The sequence below is a fragment of the Sinocyclocheilus grahami genome, unplaced genomic scaffold (assembly GCF_001515645.1).
Source record: "Sinocyclocheilus grahami isolate Dianchi unplaced genomic scaffold, SAMN03320097.WGS_v1.1 scaffold115.1, whole genome shotgun sequence".
Taxonomy (NCBI): domain Eukaryota; kingdom Metazoa; phylum Chordata; class Actinopteri; order Cypriniformes; family Cyprinidae; genus Sinocyclocheilus; species Sinocyclocheilus grahami.
In genome coordinates, this window is record NW_015505294.1 from 788,570 (window position 1) to 812,073 (window position 23,504).

General features: G+C 37.1%; 2 protein-coding genes across 3 annotated transcripts in view; one reads left to right on the top strand and one right to left on the bottom strand.

Annotated features, from left to right (window-relative positions):
* apba2a (amyloid beta (A4) precursor protein-binding, family A, member 2a) overlaps positions 1-23,504 on the top strand; it is a 25,954-nt gene continuing 2,450 nt past the window's right edge. The window contains exons 1-11 of the mRNA XM_016277722.1: positions 1-82; positions 9,013-10,596; positions 15,170-15,229; positions 15,422-15,461; positions 16,685-16,830; positions 17,003-17,089; positions 17,345-17,527; positions 19,060-19,239; positions 21,161-21,373; positions 21,464-21,583; positions 21,754-21,894. Coding sequence (XP_016133208.1) covers positions 9,043-10,596; positions 15,170-15,229; positions 15,422-15,461; positions 16,685-16,830; positions 17,003-17,089; positions 17,345-17,527; positions 19,060-19,239; positions 21,161-21,373; positions 21,464-21,583; positions 21,754-21,894 — 2,724 coding nt within the window. The 5' untranslated portion in view covers positions 1-82; positions 9,013-9,042. The remainder of the gene's footprint in view (positions 83-9,012; positions 10,597-15,169; positions 15,230-15,421; positions 15,462-16,684; positions 16,831-17,002; positions 17,090-17,344; positions 17,528-19,059; positions 19,240-21,160; positions 21,374-21,463; positions 21,584-21,753; positions 21,895-23,504) is intronic.
* eif3ja (eukaryotic translation initiation factor 3, subunit Ja) lies at positions 1,045-5,763 on the bottom strand. Of its 2 annotated transcripts, none has more exons than XM_016277721.1 (9): positions 5,662-5,763; positions 5,433-5,521; positions 4,541-4,595; positions 3,957-4,048; positions 3,769-3,774; positions 3,570-3,669; positions 3,326-3,490; positions 3,164-3,237; positions 1,045-2,171 (listed from the first exon to the last, which is right to left on the bottom strand). In XM_016277721.1, the coding sequence occupies exons 1-9, from the start codon at positions 5,681-5,683 to the stop codon at positions 2,040-2,042; spliced, it is 735 nt and encodes a 244-aa protein (XP_016133207.1). In that variant the 5' UTR covers positions 5,684-5,763; the 3' UTR covers positions 1,045-2,039. The 2 variants fall into 2 exon arrangements, with proteins under 2 accessions (XP_016133207.1, XP_016133206.1); XM_016277720.1 differs by having other exon boundaries at positions 3,570-3,675.

Genomic DNA, 23,504 nt, shown 5'->3' on the forward strand with positions numbered 1-23,504 from the left:
CAAAAACGTGCAGTGTTGAGGGTTCTCCAGGATCAGGATTGGGAACCACTGTCTTAGGGTAATGGATAATGAAAAATGAAAGGTGAGGACTTGATTCTATTTTCTGGTTGCTGATTTGATTTTGAGATGTGAGCTTGCGGTCGATTGTGGGCGGGGTTTAAAACAGGATTTTGTGGTTCTGTGATGCAGTTTTGAATGCAAAATCAAGCAAACTCTGCATTATTTGCAGTAGACAGCATTTTTGCCTTTTTTTTAAATCGGACAAAAAAACCGGTGAAAAGATTTGCGGTAATAGTAGTTTCTTTACACGGACTGTTTAATGCTGCTCAGAGGTGGCATAAATGCATTTACACAGCATCTGTGATTGTATACTTTGATACCATGGAATAAGGTCAAAGCAGGCATAATTTATTCTGGCTTTTATGCAGCATTGTCTTTACTGCGAAACAACAGGGAAAAAAATGCCGCAAATATCACAATTTTTTTTTAGAAAAGCCGTAGCAAATTCAGTCATTTTAGGCCACAAATAAATCATGAAAAAAAGTCTCACGAAATCCTGGTGGGAATGTTTAAGTCAACTAAATGACTGAAGAAGTCCAGCATGTCACCAGAGAGAGAAGTCCGTAGTAAAAAAAAAAAAAAAAAAGATATATGGATGAATCGTCCACAATAAGTTCTGTAACATGTAAAAACATTTTAGAATTTTTCCAAAAGTTCTGTCATCATTTACTCACCCTCAAGTTGACGGTAGCCATTGAGTTCCATTGTATGGAGAGAAAAAAAAATACTATAGAAGCAAATGGTTTCTGTCAACTCTTTGGTTACACACATTCTTCAAAATATCTTCTTTTGTACTCAACAGAAGAAACTCATACAGGTTTGGAACAACTTAAGGGTGACTAAATGATTAGTTTTCATTTTTGGGTGAACCGTCCCTTTAAATCAGATCGACATCATTCCATTCTGTCAATTAACACATAATTATAATTCATTCGTCAGCTAAGATAAAAAAATATATATAAAAAGCAAAAGACAAAACAACAATGGATTTTAGCAACTTTTATTAAATTAGATCTTTATAAAACAGTGCAGTCCTATCACCGGCTTTGCTGATCGCAAGTCTCTTTGAAGCATGTCTATCAGCGTAAGTTGTCGAGAAAATGGAAAGCCAAACGACCCTAAGTCAACGCTCAGTCCCTTATACATCAGCAGATCGCATGTGAGATCACACTCATTCACTGCTGGCATGATTGAGGATAAATGAGTAACTGCATAATGTGCTGCATTGAAAACATGAGTTATATTTGTAAATATGCACAGATTTCGCTCTGCAAAAATTGAGGTAATCCTAATAACTCTGCAATGTATCTTTAAAACGGTTCATTTAGAGTGATACTTTTGGTCAAACTTATCATGAAATGCATTACGAGCTGCAAACATAAAGGTGTTATTTTCAAAGCATTATGCTTATATTTGGTACTCTACACTTTAGATTTACTTATCTAAAATGAGCTCGCTATCATCTACGAACAAAAAAAAATGAAATGTCTGATTGAAGACATGATTCATAAACCATGTGAGTGCCATATCACCACTTCAGGTTGTACAGGTTGAGTTAATCAGCCTGGTTGCAAAAGGATACCAGCCAAAGCGGATCCAACGACAGATCAATCCGGACTGAAATTTGCATAGAATGTCATTTATTTCCAAGAAATAGCAGTTACCGAACAATAACACTCTTTGTTGCCTGGACCGTGACGATTAATCGATACTGCAGATTCACATTTGTGAGAAGGACCCCGTTTTATCGGGTTTATTATACCGACAAACACTGAGCTAAGTTCACAGACTAGAGAAAAATACCGCAGTGAACCGATTCTCTGCATGAACCTCTTTGAGGGGAGAGTGTGCATTGTGTGGGATGGCGTTCAGAGTTTTCTAGCATGGTTCTGGTAGTGGGCCTGACTGTGGGGTAAGGTCATGCTGTTAAGGTGTGTGGTTCAGCAATCAGCAAACGCTAGCAATGGGTTAAGCCTTGGTCACATAAAATCCTCGTAGTCTTGTGCATAACCGCCGCCGAACTCCCCATAGTCTGCAAGATCATCTTTCATTGTGGCTTTTAAACCTCCTCCTGGTAAAACTCCCTTCTTTTTCTTTTTACCTTTGTTTGCCTATTGAATAAAACAAAAAATTATATTTAGGACCAAAAAAATTAAATAATTACAATAGGATAATACAAATGGTGCATATGGTATGGTATATAGGAGTGAACAAAACAGGAGACTTTTACATAAAACAATAAAACATTGAAAAAAAAGCTAGTAATTGTTTGCTATTGAAAATGTTTTTCCCCAAAAAATAACATTTGCTAAAAAATTGTATTCACCCTCAGGCCACCCAAGATGTAGATGAGTTTAGAACGGATTTGGAGAAATGTCACATTACATGACTTGTTCACCAGTGGATCCTCTGCAGTGAATGGGTGCCGTCAGAACGAGAGCCCAAACAGCTGATAAAAGCATCACAATAATCCACACCACTCCAGTCCATCAATTAACATCTTGTGAAGAAAAAAGGTGCATGTTTATAAAAAAAATTATCAGTTATTAAGGCGTTTTTAACTTTTAAACTGATGCTTCCGGTTAAAATACGAGTCTATAATTAATAATAACGCTTCCTCCAGTAAGAAAGTCCATCCCCCGTTGTTTTCTCACAAACAAAATCCACCCACATATTTGTTTAGAGCTGTTTTTGCTTGTAAACGGTGCTTGATATGTGCATATTTCTGGAAAAAGGAACATTATGAATAGAGCACTTATATTTTAGCCAGAAGCAATGGTTCTAAATTAAAAACATCATAATGATGAATGTTTCGTACAAACACAAAGCTTTTGGCTTCACAAGACATTAACAGATGCACTGGAGTGGTGTGGATTACTTGTGGATTATTGTGATGTTTTTATCAGCTGTTTGGACTCTCATTCTGACGGCACCCATTCACTGCAGTGGATCCATTGGTGAGCAAGTGATGCAATGCTAAATATTACCAAATCTGTTCAGATGAAGAACCCAACTCATCTACATCTTAGATGCCCAAAGGATGAGTACATTTTCTGCCAATTTACATTTTCAGGTGAACTATCCCTAGAAATGAATTTCATACCTTTTCTTGCCTCTGCTTTTCACTTAGTAACACTGTTAGTGAGTTGCTAATTTTCTTCAAGTCCTCAACTTCCACTGCAAAACGGATACAAAATGTCAAAGTAATACATAAATCACATAAGTGAATGACAGAACAGAACTTTAAAAAATGAAATCTACTTGCATGAAAGACACAGGTCCCTAAACAGTGTCTCTAAAAAGCTGGAATAATGTATTGACTTCTCATAGGAAGAAATTTTTTCTTTTAGCAACCGCTCGAACTCTGTGAAGTCTTCTTTTGTAGAGGGACTCATCGCATCAATTCCTGTAACATTATTTGATACTACACCTACAAATGAGAATAAAAGTGAATGATTTGGGCCTATAATGGGCAAAAATATGGATATGGATGAATAGAAAGCACTTACCGAATGCTTCTTTTGCTAGTTCTAAGTCTGAATCCTCCTGTAGTTTTTTCACTCGAAGTTTCTCTTCTTCTGGTGTGAGTTCTGTGCTGCTTTCTGACTCCTGTAACCATTTAAACAAATTGGAGCTATGCTTAGTGAAAGTCTTGTTATATCCTTTAATCACAATTATACTACTATTAAATAAAAAAATTGTACTGACCTCAAACTTTTGAACGGTAGTGTGCATATAAAAAAAGAAAAGAAAAATATGACAGTTACAAAATACTGTAAATAAAACAATGCTTTCAAAGTTTCACAATGTAAACGAAATATTTAACAACTTCGAAAACATTCAGCATAACTTCCCGAGAAATAGGTCAAATTAAACCTCGCCATGTCCGAACTCACTTGTTTAAGGAGCTCCTCTTGTTTTTGTCTTTGTACATTTTCCTTCTCTTTTATTTTCTCACCGAGTTTCTTCTTTTCCGCAGGTTTAGCCTCTGTATATGAAAAACACCTCAAAGTTGAACATTGCAACTTGAAGCATAGCTGAAGCTTTATAAATAACTGCTTTGAAGAATGTGAATTTATGTGCATAATTTTCAAGCCGTTTACATTTTTGGTGTAATTCTCATATAATTATGCATGTCGTTTTTATAGCCTCGGCTTAATCAACTATGAACAATGAAAAAAAACTACTTAAATATTATAAATACTCGTAACACAGAACTACAAGTCAACTGATACAACAAAAAACACACTAGTCAACATTTGAAGTGGATCAAAACCTTTAATCAAAGATGTCCTAAAACCATAATGTGTTCTTGTCTTAGGACAACTTTGATGAACTTTTTTTTGACCCATTTCAAATGTTGATTACTGTAATTACAAGAGGAGAAAATACATTTTGGGGGAAACGACAACAACAACAACTTCTTTCAGTTTGTCAGCTACCAATTTATGCATTTCACATCACTGATATATATATATACCTGACTTTTTTTCCTCCTCCTCCTTTTCTTCCTCTTCATCATCATCCCAATTATCCTACATGGAAAATGAATTTCAAACCACAAATTAGAGCATTGTCACCACGATAGGTAGCATAAAGATAAAAGATTAACTGGAGATCATTAATTTCACAGTTAGAAAGTCAATCTGTCCTAATATGAAGAAGACAATCTACTTTGAGACCGTGAGATCATTTGAGATGAGCAACAGGTGACAGTCATATTTTGCTTTGAAAAGGCCAAGTTACAGTAAATGAGTCACTAACTACACGCTCTAAAGGTGTTAAAGACCTGGCTTTAGCATGGAATTAACATAATCACTATGATTTCATTCCCTAACTTACTACAGCAGGTGTACGCCTCTGCTAATAACTAACTGGACACATTACACGCTAAGACTCATCCTCACCACGCTGTTTTGACACTCTGGAGTTAGCGAGAGCAGCTAGCTAGAGTTAGCTCAATGCAACTTCTTGAAAGATGAGAGACCTTATCAATTGTACAAAAGAAATAAACACCAATTGTGATTGGCGAACGACTAATAAAGCGTTCGCAAGTTACAGTAAATGAGTCACTAACTACACGCTATAAAGGTGTTAAAGACCTGGCTTTAGCATGGAATTAACATAATCACTATGATTTCATTCCCTAACTTACTACAGCAGGTGTACGCCTCTGCTAATAACTAACTGGACACATTACACGCTAAGACTCATCCTCACCACGCTGTTTTGACACTCTGGAGTTAGCGAGAGCAGCTAGCTAGAGTTAGCTCAATGCAACTTCTTGAAAGATGAGAGACCTTATCAATTGTACAAAAGAAATAAACACCAATTGTGATTGGCGAACGACTAATAAAGCGTTCGCTACTAACTTTCACGTCGTCGTCTTCATCCTCGCCCTCCCATTTGTCATGACCTGCCGCCTTTTTGATAGGCTCCTCGGCCTCGAAACTATCAGCATCTGGACAACAACAGCGCGTTTAGACAGATTACTTGATGACAGCCGCGATTCACGATGACAGCTGATTAGATCAAACATATGACTAGAAATGCGCACGGTCAGAAAAGAAAAGCAATGGTAGAGTTTGGTGAAATTCTCACCCCAGGAATCGGCGTCCGCCATGATGTCTGAGAGTCGCTGAGGGACCGAGGGAGTGAAGCTCAGCACACTGCACCCAGACCTCCAGACATTTCAAAATAAAGGCCCACAGTCACACACGCGCTCTTCAAAGTGAGTACATTGTGTGATATGAATAATAATGTTCTTGAATATTAGATCTTTGTGGCTTTTAGACCAGGTGTGTTAGCTTGAGGTCATCTATATGCCAATAAACATTGACAAAAGTAGCTTTTAGCATATAAATGCATTTAAAGTTGACGGTCTTTCTTTTTTCTTCTTCTAGAAAATGGACCAAAATTTTGATGACTCATCCTGCACTAAGCTGATTTTGTCCAATCAAATTCTCACTACAATGTCCCTCCCTCTACAACCAACTAGTCGCCATGTCCAATTTAATAGGAATCCTTGTGGTCTGCAGTGGCGGCTCGTGGGTTTTAAAATAGAGGAGGCGCACTAATTGTATTGGTCTGGGATCCCTGCCTATTATTATTATTTGCTTAACCACTTTAAAATGGCTTTTTGGTTGCTTTTAGTCAGAAGACATAAAGAAAACGACACGCACAGCAAGATAATATAATTTCACTTACCTGGCCTATCACTTGAAGCAAGCATCCATCCCTTCTTAAAAGTCTGTGTTAAAAGAGAGCTGGCTGTTTTGCCATTCAATTAAGCCGACTGCTGTAGCCTATATCCAGCTTAGGCTGTTTTCCCTAAATTTGTATACTGTTTGAATGACAGCTTGGTAAATCTGTTGGCGATCAAATATTCAATATCGCTACTCGTCATAAGCACTTGGTACATTATCAGCGGGAGACGTTCAAACTAATATCACATAATTTACGTCTCTGTGATGATTGGTTGATATCAGAAGGAGGCTAACCTCCCCTGCGAGGTTTCTTTTCTCAACACTCCTCAGCGCTGAAACTGAACACTCGATGCTGATTGGCACATTTTTTTACCAACGGAGGCACGAGAGCTCAGCTCTCCCCCGGCCTCCCCCTACCCTTCTCTATCATTAGCGGCTGTAATTACATCAGCAGATTCAGCACATTCAGCTGTGAAATTACAAACAAAAAATACACATTCTGAGACATGAACTGAAATGAATTGTGATTTTTATTATCATTAAATCGTCCTCCTCCCATTTTCACCTCAAAATTATGGGGAAGCTGTGCCTCCCCCGACGAGCCGCCACCGGTCTGTAATTTCGCATGAAGGTGAAAGATTTCATTACAGATTTTACATTGGGTTCAGTTGGTCATGTGAATTTGCCATGTGTACCAACAGAAAGTTGCTTGGTTTGAAAGTGACTTTTGAGCTGTAGCCTACTTTATACCATATATTGACAATAGACAAAAGACCTCTTTACCTACAAATTTTCATCAAAATCTCACCAATCTGATCGCATTTCAACAAGTAGGAAATCATGCACTCTCCAAAATCACCGCCTATACCCTTATATAGCGCACTCTTTGAAGGAACAGCCACTGTAGTGGTGTCCAAAACCATAACATGAAAGCAATCATTCAATCCCATAATACACTGCAATAACGAGTGTACAGCCAATCAGTGTTGCCAAGAATTGGGCTACTTTAACACCGTTGCCACGGGTTGTTTTTCATATCTGCGGGTTGAAGCCACCCCAATAACGTGATATTTAGCCCCTGCAAAGCGATTATTACCGGGGGACCCCCCTATAGTTTTTGGCTAGTTTTGTTGTGAAAACTGGCAACCCTGCAACCAATGTACTCAGTGGCTAGTAGTTAAAAAATACCCATGCACGGTGTGGGTTGCACTGAATACATTTCAGCATGGGGTTTACCGTAATAAGATTATATTATTTTAAGGAATTGACATGATATCAGACTCGCTGATTTCATATGGAAACAGAACATTCATGTGACAACATACTACGACTGTATCTGAAACCATACCTTCTTTCACTCTTCCTTACATTAGTCCACTATAGTTCAATGAATAAGTGCTATAATAAGTGAGCGAATTCAGAAACAAAGTGCGCCATGCAGAAGATGGCATCTTTTGGAATTCATGTGGCTTGGCGCATACAGTGCATGGGTAGCCTTTAGCTACACTCGTTTTTGAGGTGAATTATGGGATTGAATGAGTGCACATAATGTCCACTACAGACAAATGGCTGTCCCCTCGAAGTGCACTGTATAAGGTTGGTTTCAAACACAGCCGGGATTTTATTGTTTTGCGTACTACATACTGCTTTATAATATATGCAGTGTATGTAGTATGCACACAATTACATTTCTCTTCCTATTTAATAGTCACTATATTTGATTGATCAAGACAATTGTTCTCTGTAGTCGAGGAATAATATAAATGATTAATTTGCTAGTACTCGTTACTGTGGTATTTGACTGTCTCTTTAAAAAAATCTCATAAAGCGCCTCGCTGTCCCGGGATGCTGAGGGTGCGAGTCCCAAGAAGTCATTGAAATGTGAACATATTTTTATATGTATTTTTTGCTCTAAAATATTTAATTGTCTTGAAAATGATCCAATAACCATGAATGATCTAAAATGGCATAGAAAATGCATAGAAATACATTGTTCAAAATGTGTGTGAAGCCCTGGAAATGTTATTGAGATTTATGGGCAAAAGATGTGGGAACCCTGATTGTAATTCAAGTGACATTAATGAACATCATCTATTTAAATCTAAGTTTTAGTGCATTCCGATACTGAAAATAAGTCCCAAGAAGTCATTGAAATGTGAACATATTTTTATATGTATTTTTTGCTCTAAAATATTTAATTGTCTTGAAAATGATCCAGTAACCATGAATGATCTAAAATGGCATAGAAAATGCATAGAAATACATTGTTCAAAATGTGTGTGAAGCCCTGGAAATGTTATTGAGATTTATGGGCAAAAGATGTGGGAACCCTGCTTGTAATTCAAGTGACATTAATGAACATCATCTATTTAAATCTAAGTAATAGTGAAATACTTGTCTTCCACTTCCAGATACATTATGATTTTGATTCTGTTAATTAAGTGGTTTAATATGAGGAATATTCCACATACATGTCGCCACATGGATTTCTGTTGAGAAACCATCCTTTTGATGGTAGATAAAAATCCTGAGTAGATAAAGTAGTTAGATGATGTTTTCTTTATAGATGGTTTGTATGTCTTTGATTTGAATCGATCACATCAATGACATATTGACTACATCAGTTCAACTTTAAACAGTTGCTTATACAGTCACCAAGTTACCCACCAAGTAAATAAATACTCACCAAAACCCATTTTAATTACATTTGGCACTTTTTACTTTAATTTTGAACTCTTTGTTTCAGGGCTGAGAGTATCTCACTTCTGTGGAGCTGATGAAGCCAGTCATGGCTCTCAGGAGAAGACCGGGGACCAGAGCCATTGTTTCAGAGCTCAACCCATCAGCCTCTAGCACTGCACCTGTTGGAAGTGAAAAGCTCTCTGGAGATGGAGTTGATCCAGTTTTTGAGGAACTTGGACAAGAAAAGCTGGACATCCAACCACCCTCTCCTGTGCCAGCTAGGTACTGTTTAAGTGATGGGTCTGGGGACGACTCCATCCAAGGTGAAAGCCCTCTTCAGCAGGACAGCATGGAGGAGGACTCACTGTCCGAGTATGATAATGCTGTATCCGTGGAAGAAGAAGAAGAAGAGCAACATGATTATGAGGAAGATGAGGAACTGCAAACCGAAGCGGACAGGATGACATACTATGTCCACTGTTGTCCTGAAGATGAAAGCTACATGGAAGGAATGGACTGCCATGAAGGTGCAGATGGTGCTGAGTGTCCTGGCACGTCTCGCGACGTCCGTGAGAGCTGTAAACCGGAGGAAGCTTGGGAACACTCGGAAGGCTTTTACAAGGTTCTGCAGCAAGATGCAACAACAACGGTCTACAAGCGACCAGAGCCTATCACGGAGACAACCTTCGTACAAGCCCCCATGGCTGAGGACGAGGAGGATGAAGAAGAGACAGAGGAAGAAGCAGAAGAAGAGGACAGTGAAGAAGAAGACAATGTTGGGTTTTTTCACTACAAAGGGAAAGAAGCTGAGTTGAACAACAATGAGATCCCAAGTAAAGGTGCTGACGACTTTCCCAGAGATGGCAAAAGTTGTCCTCAAGAGTCCAGTTGTGCTAAAGTGGGGCAAGAAAGTGATGCAGTTAGTAACTATAGAAGAAATCAGGACATCCCCAAAAACCCAAGGAATGTCCCTCAAGGGTCAAGTTGTCTTCCTAGGGATCGAATAGAAAGGGTTCGAGAAGAGTGTGCTAGTGACTGTCCAAAAGACTGTGATGTCTTTGTGGTCAGAGAAAGTAGAGGAAACCCTAGACAAAGTTTTAGATATAGAGGACATCAGTCGGAGAGAGTACACAAAAGAGACACTGCTTACCAGGATCCTAGCAGGGTCAGCAATAAAGCTAAATCCGCAAATCCAGAGGACAGAGGCATTTGGAAAAAAAGACATTTGCTAAAATACTCCAGAGAGGACGACAGGGATGGAAATGGGAAACTTTCACACGAGCAAAGTAAAAGTCCTGGAGACAGCAAAAACAGAGGGCAGGGCCATCCCGTTTGTAGTCACAAACCAAAGGGTGAAAAAGAGAGAAAGAGCATTGGAGATGTTGAGGAAGAGCAGATTGAGAACGAAGTCAAGACCAAACTCAAAATTGCTCCAAACAACTCAGGGAGTAATAAAGGTTCTCCTGATCAGACAAAGAATGGGAAAGAGGCTCCTGACAATTCTAGGACCTCTTCAACATCATCAGACAGAAGAAACAGCCAATCCAGAGCCCATGTTAATACACCTGTGCAGTCCCCAGACAAACGGCTACATAAAGGCTTGACCAAACCTGTTGAAACAGGGAAGACAAGGCCTAGTCAGGAACAGGTAACTGGGCAGAATTCTTTACTAACTGTCAAGAAGTCTTTGATTCCGCAAAGATTGGATCTATATGAATGGATCCTTGTTACTGTGGTAGCATTTATTCTAGATTGAGCCATATTTCAACACACAAAAAGGGAGTGATCGCTTTGCATGTCGTTTAAACAGCCTGTTCTTGTCTTATTTGGAGGCTCCTGACAACATTGTGCCAGACTTCTACCAGTGGCCTTGCTCCTTCTAGAGACAAGCATCAGACAAGCATCTCCAATGAGATTTGAAGATTTCTATCCATTCTTCAAACTAGCTTGTCCTCTGTAGGGTCGCAGGGATGCTGGAGCCTATTGGGCCACATGCGAGGGAAACACCCTGAACAGGTGGCCAGTCAGATTTGAAGATTCTAAATAATCTTCAATAATAGATGAAATAATAGACTAGATGAGTGTTAAACCTCCGAACAGTGGATCAATAGAGTGGAAAAGTGGTTATTGGGAAAACAACACAACATTGCTTTTTTTATACAAACCCTTAGCCATTTGTTTCTAAATATTGACGCTAATTATGCTAATGCTAATTGTACTAATTTAGAATCAGGATCAGAATCAGAATGAGCTTTATTGCCAGGTATGTTTACACATACGAAGAATTTGTTTTCGTGACAGAAGCTTCCACAGTGCAACAGAATGACAGTGACAAGACAAAACACAGATAAAAAAGAATAAAAATAGAACAAGTAAATAGGGAATAAAAATATACAGATTGACAATTTGTATGTACAGGTATATTATGTGCAAATTCGAAATGTAAACTAAGTATGTGTGTTAGCTAAATAAATGTATAAGTGTATAAATAGTGTTGTGTATTCTACAATTATTGTCAAGTGTTAGCTAATGGTTGTATACAGGGGCACAAAGTTTGTAATACATTCCCTAATTAAAGCTGCAAGAAGCGATGAAAGGGCCCTCGCACCCAGGCTCACCGCCACCTTAAGAAAACAGCTAAAAGTGGGCAATATGATTTTAAAGTGATAAATATAGGAGGAATATGTCAGTCATTTATATGTGCCAAACTTCCTACTGCCAGCTGGTGGCGCTATGACTGTAACAATGTTGGCATGTAGATGTCTTCAGACCAGGACTTTTATCAAATCTGTGAAGTTTGGTGCAGATTGAACATGGTATGTTTGAGTTAGTGTAAAACATGACATTTCCTGTTGCCAACAGTTGGTGCTATAAATTATTACTGAATCTTGCCATGTTGATGTGTTCAGGCCAGGACTCTCATCAAACATGTTAAGTTTGGGGCAGATTAGACACTGCATACCTGAGTTATAGCAACTTCCTGTTAGCATGCTTTAGCATATTAGCTATGTGTTGCTAGCATGCTTTACCATGTTTCTAGCATGTTGCTAGCCTATTTAACACTTGCTGATACTTTTTAATATATTTCTAGAAGTCTATTACGGTGTTAAACATGTCACTTACTGTTGCCAGCAGGTGGCGCTATGACTATAACTGAATATGGGCATGGCAATGTGTTCAGGCCAGGACTCTCAGATTGGACACTGCATGCCTGAGTTCAGCAACTTCCTGTTGCATTGCATTAATAACATGCTTTAGCACTTAGCTAAGTATTGCTAACATGTTTTAGCATGTTTCTAGGAAATTGTTAGCATGTTTAACACTCGCTTCCATATTTAAATGTTGTTAGAAGTACATGTCACTGTAAAACATGTCACTTCTTGTTCCCAGCAGGTGGTGGTATAACTGAATATTGACATGTAGATGTCTTCAAGCCCTGACTAATATGACACATGTGAAGTTTGGGGCAGATTGGACATTGCATGCCTGAGTTACAGCAACTTGCGGTTTCATTGTATTGATAGCATGCTTTAGCAAAATTTGCTAAGTGTTGCTAGCATGTTTCTAGCATGTTGCTAGCCTATTTACCACTTGCTGACACTTTTCAATATGTTGCTAGGATAGGGTTGCCACCCATCCCTTAAAATACGGAATCATCCCGTATTTAAAGGTAAAATGATGCGTCCCTTATCAAATCAATACGGGACGCGATTTGTCCCGTATTTTACAAAGGCCACAACAAGTATTTTGCACTGTTTATAATACTAATAGCAGTTATAATGAAATCAGTTTCATAAGAAGTATTAGAGAAGCTAATTTGCACTTGATTTTGACGTGACGTCTTTGTTTCCGTTGCGACGGAGTCTCCAGAACGCGCGCGTTAAAGCCCTTTCACACGAGCGCAGCATGCGGTAAACAAACCTGCGTGGTTTAAAACATAGGAGCCCACATCTGCCCTTTGAACACAAGACTCTCCAGATGTAGGGCTGAATGGGAAAGTTATCAATGTGTCTGTCCAGTAACTAATGATGAACGTGCAGTCAGACTTAAAGGGACAGTTCACCCAAAAATGAAAATTTTGTCATCGTTTACACACCCAGAAGTTGTTCCAAACCTGTAATAATTTCTTTCTTCTGTTGAACATTAAAGAAGATACTTTAAATAATGTGGTTAACCCATAGACTGTATAAAACATGGACGTAGTGTCCGTGACGTAACCCGTAGACTTCCGAAGAGCGTTTTGAAGCCTAAAGTGGGCGGAGCCAGCCGTCGCCATCTTGGCAGCGCATCACCGCGCGTCACTCCAGGATAATCGAAAATGGGCAAAGAGGCGGGAGCAGGTTGTTGAAACCACGCTCACCTAGCTTGACGGGGTGACAGCAGCGGCAATCCACCTGTCACTCAAGTGGCCACGCCCTTAATTATGCAGAACTTTAAGGCTTAATATAATTTAAACGAATGAGTTATAAAAAAATTCACCCCCTCACAGTTGTCATGAAGGGCAAAATTAGCTATATAGACCAAAATAATTTTTTGAACCAGGCTGTAAAGTTGGGCATTTTAACATGGGGAGTCTATGGTATTGACTCCCTTTTGCAGCCAGCCTCTAGCGGCCAGTCGATGAATTACAGTTTAAGTCACTTCCGTGTTGGCTTCAGGAGAGAGAGCGGGAGGTTGCCGCTTGGGTTAACCAAACAGTTTCTGGTTCCCAATGACTCTTGATAGTACTTTTATTTTTTTACCTTACTATGGAAGTTACAACCAGCAGCTGTTTAGTTGAGACACATTCTTCAAAGTATCTTCTTTTGTGTTCAACAGAAGAAAGCACTTAATGCAGGTTTAGAACAACCTGTGTAAATTATGACTAATTTCATTTTTGTGTGAACCATGCCTTTAAAGTGATAGACACATCTGTGCTTCTAAATGTATAGGCCTATTGTTTTATTAAAATTGGGTTAGTCTGCTAATATAATATTCCATACATTATCAGAGCTTGGTAGACATAATTATTATATTTTTAGACATGATTAAACAGATAACATTATCAGAGCTTGGTAGACATAATTATATTTTTAGACATGATTAAACAGATAAATTAATATATTATAATTAATGTTAGGCCCTATTTATTAATTTATCATTGATATTAATCATAAATATATACATAATAAATAATCATATGTCATAAACAATTTGGCATTTTAAAAAGTAGAAAAAAACTTTATTTTGCCTCGCTGACGGTGGCAACCCTACTAACCATGACACTTCCTGTTGCCAGCAGGTGTCGCTATGAGTATAACTGAATATGGGCATGAACATGTGTACAGGACAGAACTCTTATCAAACGTGTGAAATTTGGGGCAGATCGGACATTGTTTGCCTGAGTTACAGCAACTTCCTGTTTCATGGCGAAACAACAAATTTTGTCAGGCCTCCAGGGACATGCCCTTCGACGAAAACTCAAGATCTTCGCAATTTAGCATCGCAAAGATAACCTTATGATAACACTCAGCAAATTTGAAGATGATCCGATTAAAACTGTAGGAGGAGTTTGTTAAAGTACGAGGCCTGAAAATGGCAAAACCTGCACAAAAATCGTATTTCGAAATCAGAAACTTCCTGTTGGGTTTCGGATTTTGTACCAAGAGACTTTTTTGTAGGTAATGGTGTGTTACATGTGTCTACCGAGTTTCGTACATGTACGTGAAACAGCTTGAGGTGCACTCCGTTGAAATGTTATAGGTGGCGCTATCGAGCCATTTTGCCACACCCACTTCTGAAACCCATATCAGACGTAAATTTCGCCACCTCTGATGCGTGTGCAAAGTTTTGTGAGTTTTGAGCATGTTTAGGCCCTCAAAAATGCGATTCATTTTGGAGAAGAAGAAGAAACGGAGAAATTCCAATAGGGTCCTCATACCATCTGCGCTCGGACCCTAAAAATGTAGTTCCTGCTTATATGTATACTCCTCAAAATGTATACATTTATAAACGTCAATATATCCAAGTATATCCACATGTAAACTGTCAATTGTTGGGCTCTTGAAAGGTGAAATTGTAACTGCTACAACTAACTGGCTATGGATGAAATAGCACTGCCATCCACTCATTTTTTGGTTTCAGTCCTGTGTTTTCAACAAAAATGATCTCTTATATCAAATATAAATTGTACCTATAATCAAAATATAGGCTAACAATGGTCTGTTTCAATGTTTCTACAGGTTTCTCAGAGTAGTCCAGAGGAAAGTAATACAGGGCCACCATCCGGACAAAAGAGACCGGCAAGTTACCTAGTTACAGGTGCATCTCAATAAATTAGAATGTCGTGGAAAAGTTCATTTATTTCAGTAATTCAACTCAAATTGTGAAACTCGTGTATTAAATAAATTGAACCATAACAATAGAATACATCCTATGGGACAAGCTGTAACCTGTAACAGAATCTGTAACTTAAATGTTGTTTTGCTTTTCAGCAGGCCCAGAGAAATCCCTCTTTCCCAAGCTTTGTTGATAGTAAGTTCAGTTTTATTTAAACACAATTGAATATTGTGACTCAAACCTTCAAAGAAGGTTGAACTGTGCATCTGTTTGTTTGTTGATAATTGGTATAGTATTGATATTAGAGTCAAGTTTAGACTATTTGCTCGAGTTTCAGGAGATGTTGGGAAGGTTACTTTGGAAATGTCATAGGTTACAGATTACAAGTTACCCCATTTAAAATGCAATAAGTAGTGTAACTATTTCAATTACTTTTAATAAAGTAATGTAACTGATTACATTTTTCTATTACTTTTCAAAATTTCTAAAGAAATGTTTTCAACTGTTAATAATTTTCAAACATTTAAACCAAGTGGGGTTAACCTTACAGTAGTACTCAACACCACTTACTGTCAGACTTTTAAAATCCTTTATAATAATAATTATAAAGTTATAATAATTTAATTTTAAACCACAGCCACCACAAAATCAGACTTTAGCACCTCTTTTTAATTTTGAGGTTATGATTCAGAGATCATGTTCATGGATGAGCTAATGTATTAAAGATTTATTAACATCGTAGTATGAAGCAGAGTGAGGCGGAAAGCCGTCAAAGCGAAACGAGGCCGCTGAAGCAATTGCTAATGAAAGACGATAGTGACTCACGGCTCGAAAGCAGCGGAGCTTTTATTATGCCACACTTTAGCGCTTCCGCTCCTTCTGGTCGTGCATATGTGGGGTAAAGCAGTGCTGTTTTATCATACTAGATACATTTGAAAGTTCTGTTATAATGCTACTCTGTGCGGTCGTCATCGGTCTATTAAAACGCACAACATATTAAAGCGTCTTTGGTGTTTCCATGTTTTCTACAAAACCAGAAATCGAGGGGTTATGATGTCATTGGCAGGTGACACTATGGACACGCTCCGTGTCACTGGTTAAAATTGCTTATTTCTCTGGATTTAAACGTTCTTCGAAACATTTGGGTTAATGCAAGTACACAAGTAACCCCCTTCCCCCTTTATTCAGTTCCATCACACAAAGGCACAATGCAAACAGGGAAACGTTGCACTGTAACCCCCTTTGTAATCGTTAATATTTTATAAGTTACTGGAATATAATTACACATATTGGATATACACGTAATGGATTACAGTTACATTTACTTTGCAATTAAATTACGCTGTTACATGTAACTAGTTTCTCCCCAGCACTGTTTATTAGTTATTGTAAATCCATGTTTTTGCATTTGTTTTCAGTCCCTGGTCCATGTGAGCCAGAAGATCTCATCAATGGAATCATCTTTGCCGCAAACTACCTTGGCTCTACCCAAGTGCTCTCCGACAGAAACCCATCCAAAAGCGTACGCATGAAGCAAGCGCAGGAAGCTTTGGACTGCGTTAAGGTACTTTATAAGATTCTCCACACAAAAATATTTCTGCTGCCTTGGTAAGGCTCTTGTAAATGTTACTTGAAGTGTGCTTCATGGTTTAATATTTTGTGGATATAATGGTGTCAGAAGTTCCCTCTCAGTCCACTAGATGACACTGTAACCTTTGTGAAACCATGTTCTTCAGTCTGTAGAGGGTGAAGCTCAGAGTTTAACAGAGATTGACTTGTTCATCTCAACCAAGGCCATCAAGGTGCTCAATGCTGACACACAGGTAGGTAAATTTCATTTAAGATTGGTAATGATATGAATATATATACTGTTTTGTTAAATGTACAGTCTGGTTTAATGGGAATGCAGATTTGAATCCAGCCTGTGCCAATTCTAGGTCTTTCTGTCCTAATACTTTTCTGTTGCTTTCCACTTCACCATCCATAAAAAGACAAGAACAGGATTTACATTAAAGAACAAGTTGCAGAATTGTCACTAACAGACTTTTCATTGGCTGACTCCTGATCCTTGTTCACAGGAGACGATGATGGATAACGCCCTCCGAACCATCTCTTACATCGCAGACATCGGTGACGTGGTGGTCCTGATGGCTCGCAGGCGTCTGTCTAACTCCTCCTCGCTCGACTGCACAGATTCAGGCCTCAGCACAGAAAGCCGGAAGCAGTACCGCATGATGTGCTACGTCTTTGAGTCAGAGGATGTGAGGCTGGTCTTTGCTAAAAATAATGAATTAAGTGAATAATGATTACCATCAATTAACGTTTTTGAGAAAAGATTAAAGCTGAAGTGTTTTTTTCCTTTTCTTCTCGAATTAAGACTAAGGAATGAAGGTGTTCAGTAAACTTATATTATTTTTGCAGTTGCAAGTTTTTTTCACACAAGTAGCACAGAAATTACACACTTAAGCTTTAATCTAACAATCAAAAACTGCATAATAAATCTGTCCTTGTATCAGTGTTAATTGATGATACCCTCTAACTAATAAATGTACCCATAATATTAGTCAAGAATCCAGATGGAATATTCTGACTTTCTCCACATTTACTACACTGAAAAAAAAAATCTGTAGAGTTCTGTGGACTTTATGGATTTGAAGTTAATAGATTTAGGTATTGAGAGTACCACACTTTTACTGTTAGTCGAAGGAATGATCAAATTAGCCTAAATATTGCATACATAAACATGTAATATTTAATACTGAATAAGCTACATTTAAAATGTAATAAACAAATACTCTTTTTGGTAACTGAAAGCATTATCAAATTAGCCTAAATAATTGATACAAAAAACATATAATATTTAATATTCAGTAAGAAATATTTACTATTAATATTTAATAAAAACACTCTTATCAGGAGCTGAAATCATTATCAAATAATGACCTAAATAATTCAAAAGCAAATGTATAATATTTAATATTCAGTAGAAAATATTCAATATTAACATTTAATTAAAAAAAATCTTATCAGTAGCTGAAAGCATGAATTAATTAGCCTGAATAATTAATAAACAATCTAATATTTAATAGAAAAGATTTAAAATTAACACTGAAGTATGGTAGCATGTCCAAATAAGATTAAATAATGATAGCAAATATAAATGTAATGTTCAATAAGCAGTAGTTAACACTCATATTTAATAAACAAACACTCTTATTGGTAGCTGAAATGATCAAATTAGCCAAAATACTATACAATAAATAAATATTTAACATAAATAGTTAATAAACAAACTCTATGCTGAAAGCATTATCAAATTAGATAAAAACTAAGCAAATATATACTATTCAATATCCAATAAGAAATCTTTGCCATCAGTATTTAATAAAGAAACTGTTTTGGTAGCAGAAAACATTATTATCTTAAATAATGACTAAGCAAATATTTCATATTCCATATTCAATCACAATTATTTAACATCAGTATATAATAAACAAACACTATTTTTGGTCGCTGAAATCATCAAATTTGTCCAAATAATGACTAAACAGACATGCATGTGTAACTGTGTGAATCACAGGCAAAGATTCCTCGTGGGTCTGTAGCTCATCAACATCTAGTCAGATTTGTATTTATTCTTCGTTGTGTTCATGTTGTGCTGATTGTGCTTGACTTTTTTCCGCCCTCTCGATTTGACTCAAGCACTCTCTCGCTCTGAGATGTCGTCACGTCCTCAAGTATCCTCCTCTCGCTGAGTGCTTCACCTCCCTCTCCTCCCTCTCCTCCCTCACAGGCTCAGCGACGGGCACAGTCCATCGGTCAGGCGTTCAGCATGGCCTACCAAGAGTTCCTCCGAGACAATGGGATCAATCCCAAGGACCTCAGCCAGAAAGACTACAGCGATATCCTGAGCACGCAGGAGATGTATAATGACGACCTCATCCATTTCTCCAACTCGGAAAACTGTAAAGAGGTGATTTCAGCACTGGAAACTTCAGCATAGCAGCTGTAAATTATAGTCAGTTGTGTTGTGATGCTCCTCTCTTTTCCCAGTATTTCCTCATGTTTTCCTCTGACTTTCCTCTGTCCTGTCTAGTGGTCGACTAGTATGGGTTTATCAATGCTGATGGTGATAGAATCGAGATAAGGGGGACAAATTTTGCTGTCATAAATATAACATATTTAACAGGTATATAATTTTTATAATTGAAATAATAATAATAATAATTCCTTACATTTATATAGTGCTTTTCTAGGCACTCAAAGCGCTTTACATAGATGGGGGGATCTCCTCAACCACCACCAGTGTGCAGCATCCACCTGGAGGATGCGACGGCAGCCATAGTGCGCCAGAGTGCCCACCACACACCAGCTTACTGGTGGAGAGGAGACGTGAGGAGAGTGATGAAGCCAATCAGTAGATATGGGGATTGTTAGGAGGCCATGATGGTCAGAGGCCAATGGGCGAATTTGGCCAGGATGCCGGGGTTATATACCATATGGGATTTTTAATGACCACAGAGAGTCAGGACCCCGGTTTAACGTCTCATCCGAAAGACGGATATATGTATTTATATAAACACACACACTTTATCTATTATATTTATATAATTGTAACTGCATATGTATGTGTATGTGTGTATATATAATATTATTATAGAAATAATTCATATTAATAATATGAAATATATGGTAATAATATAATAAATATAAAATAACAATATCAAATGTATATTTTATTTATTATATATGTAATTTGCTATATTTTCTAATTATGCAATGTTTTTACATTAATATATGAAAGTATTAAACAATAATATAAATGTATTTATTGTATAACTGTATAAATGGTAAATATTCATATATTTATTTTAATATATTTTTTATATACAGTATTTCTAAAATATTAATGATTTTTTTAATATTAATTTAAAATATTGACTTTTTACATTTATTTTAAATGTAATTTTTATATTATTTAATATATGAATATGTAATTATAATAATGATATAACTATATATTACAAATTGAACTGTATTATTTAATTGAATATATATTTTTAATATTAATGTGTTTTTATATGTAATTATTTCTAATTATATTATTTCAATTATTTTATATGAATTATTAATTTATGAATGATTTTTTTAATATTAATTTAAAATATTGACTTTTTACATTTATTTTAAATTTAATGTATTTAATATATGAATATGTAATTATAATAATGATATAACTATATATTACAAATTGAACTGTATTATTTAATTGAATATATATTTTTAATATTAATGTGTTTTTATATGTAATTATTTCTAATTATATTATTTCAATTATTTTATATGAATTATTAATTTATAATTATATTAATTATATAACTATATATATTAACTGTATAACTATATATTTAATTGAATACATTTTTCAAATTTTTACACACTGTGTGTGTATATATAAATATATATATATATATATTGCAATTATTATATTATTTTTCATTAGTCACAAATGTATTTTATTTTCACTGTATTTACAAATGCTCTTAAAGATTTATTCAATCATTCATTCAAATATATGAAAACTAAAACGTGCTAAAAGCAAGCTTGGTTATCAGCTGTGGTTGATAATAACCGATGCTGATGGTGATAATAGTCTCATAATGGCTGAATACCAACCGATTAATTGACTGCAATGAATACTGGTTAATCACTACTCCTGCATATGCCGTTGCTTCATGCAACATCATTGTGGCATTAAAATCATACTTACAACAGCAATTAACACCTGTCACCCCATATTCATTTCACAAACTTTTCCGACTTCTCCAAGTTCTTTCTTTACTTTTTAGTCATTAATGGATCCTTCCTCTTTTTGATCATATTTTTGCACTCAGCTTCAGCTAGAGAAGCAGAAGGGTGAGATGCTGGGTGTGGTGATCGTGGAGTCGGGCTGGGGCTCCATCCTGCCCACCGTCATCTTGGCCTGCATGCTGAACAACGGCCTTGCCGCCCGCTCCGGCAAACTCAATGTAGGCGATCAGATCATGGCGGTCAACGACACCAGTCTGGTGGGCCTGCCGCTCGCCACCTGTCAGGGCATCATCAAGGTCTGGACACATCCAAGCATGTATTCAACACATACGAGTTGCTAAGTGCATTCATTACATATTTTTAGTGCCTATGCGTGTGTGTTTCAGAGCCTGAAGAATCACGTTCAGGTGAAACTAAGTGTAGTGAGTTGCCCACCTGTCACTACTGTCCTCATAAAGAGACCCGACCTGCAATACCAGCTGGGTTTCAGTGTTCAGAACGGCATAGTGAGTGTCAAGAATCAACCAGCACTGAAAAACTGACACGCATCAAATAACAAACATCTAAAATCATTACAATAACTCTGCACATCTGATCAGCTGATGTGTTAGGGAATTTTTTGATTGTATCATTACTTATTTCAGTCTTATGCTGTCGTCCTGGTGCTGAATTGCAGATCTGTAGTCTGATGCGTGGAGGTATTGCGGAGAGGGGCGGTGTGCGAGTCGGCCACAGAATAATTGAGATAAATGGACAGAGTGTGGTCGCTATGGCGCATGAGAAAATCGTCCACGCCCTTTCGGTGTCTGTAGGAGAGGTACGGCATTATATATATATATATACAGGTGCATCTCAATAAACTTGGCACCTGCCTACACTGCCAAAAGCACCAAAAGCTGGTTCAAGAACCATGGTGTTGGTGTGCTTGATTGGTCTGCAAACTCGCCTGACCTGATATTGTCAAGAGGAAGATGAGAGACACCAGACCCAACAATGCAGATGACCTGAAGGCCGCTATCAAAGCAACCTGGGCTTCCATTACACCTGAGCAGTGCCACAGGCTGATTGTCTCCATGCCACGCCGCACTGATGCAGTAATTCATGCAAAAGGAGGCCCAACCAAGTATTGAGTATATGTACAGTAAATTAACATACTTCCAGAAGGCCAACAATTCACTACAATTTTTTTTTTTTGGTCTTATGAAGTATTCTAATTTGTTGAGATAGTGAATTGGTGGGTTTTTGTGAAATGTGAGCCAAAATCATCACAATTAAAAGAACCAAAGACTTAAACTACTTCAGTCTGTGTGCATTGAATTTATTTAATACACGAGTTTCACAATTTGAGTTGAATTACTGAAATGAACTTTTCAACGACATTCTAGTTTATTGAGATGCACCTACATAGTATGTTTTGATGGAATATTAGTAATAGTTCAGTCACTGGCAGGGGTGTAAAAGTACAGAGACATTAGACTTAAGTATAAGTACTATGCCAAAATATTCCATTAAAGGCCAAAAAATGTCTTGGCCAAAAACTTACTTTGGTTCAATTAAAAAGGTTTCCAAAAAAGGGGGAAAAAAGTCTTTAATATTAATACTATATGAATGTATTACAATATATATATATATATATATATATATATATATATATATTACTATATATTACTATATTATAAAAATGACTTCTGATGGATCATGTGACACTGAAGACTGGAGTAAGGATGCTGAAAATTCAGCTTTGCATCACAGGAATAAATTACATTTTAAAATATATTTAAATAAAAAAAACAGGCATTTTAAATTGTAATAATATTTCACAATATTTCTATTTTTACTGTATTTATGATCAAATAATTGCAGCCTTGGTGAGCACAAGACGTCTTTCAAAAACATTTTTAAAAATCTTAATTATTCCAAACCTTTCATTTCACCACTAGTGTGTGTGAGTTTATATAATTAACTTTCAAATTGACTGCCTCTAATTTAACATTCTCAGCTTTTTGTTTTTAATGATGTTTAATTAATCTTTTCTTATACTCACTGGCTACGTTTACATGCAACCAAATAATCAATTTTTAATCGGATTGACGGCTAAATCGGACTGAAAAACCTTCAAGCCTTCACCTTAATCGATCCGATTGAGCTCGATCGGAATGAAATTTCGATCGGATTGAAGGGGGGGGTTTATTCCTTCTCTAATACGACTGAGAGTGCATGTAAACACCCGATCGGATTGAACCCCGAAACTGAAAGCACTGCGCATGTGCAATGACACAGAAATAGCATAATGACGCGTGGAAAGAAAGGCTCTTTCTTTTGAATAAAGTGTTGTATAAATGCGTATCCTGTCATTATAAAACTATCCTTTCACTCGGCAAATGTGAAGTGCAGCAGGACAACCTCCCACCAGTCCTTGTTTTGGAT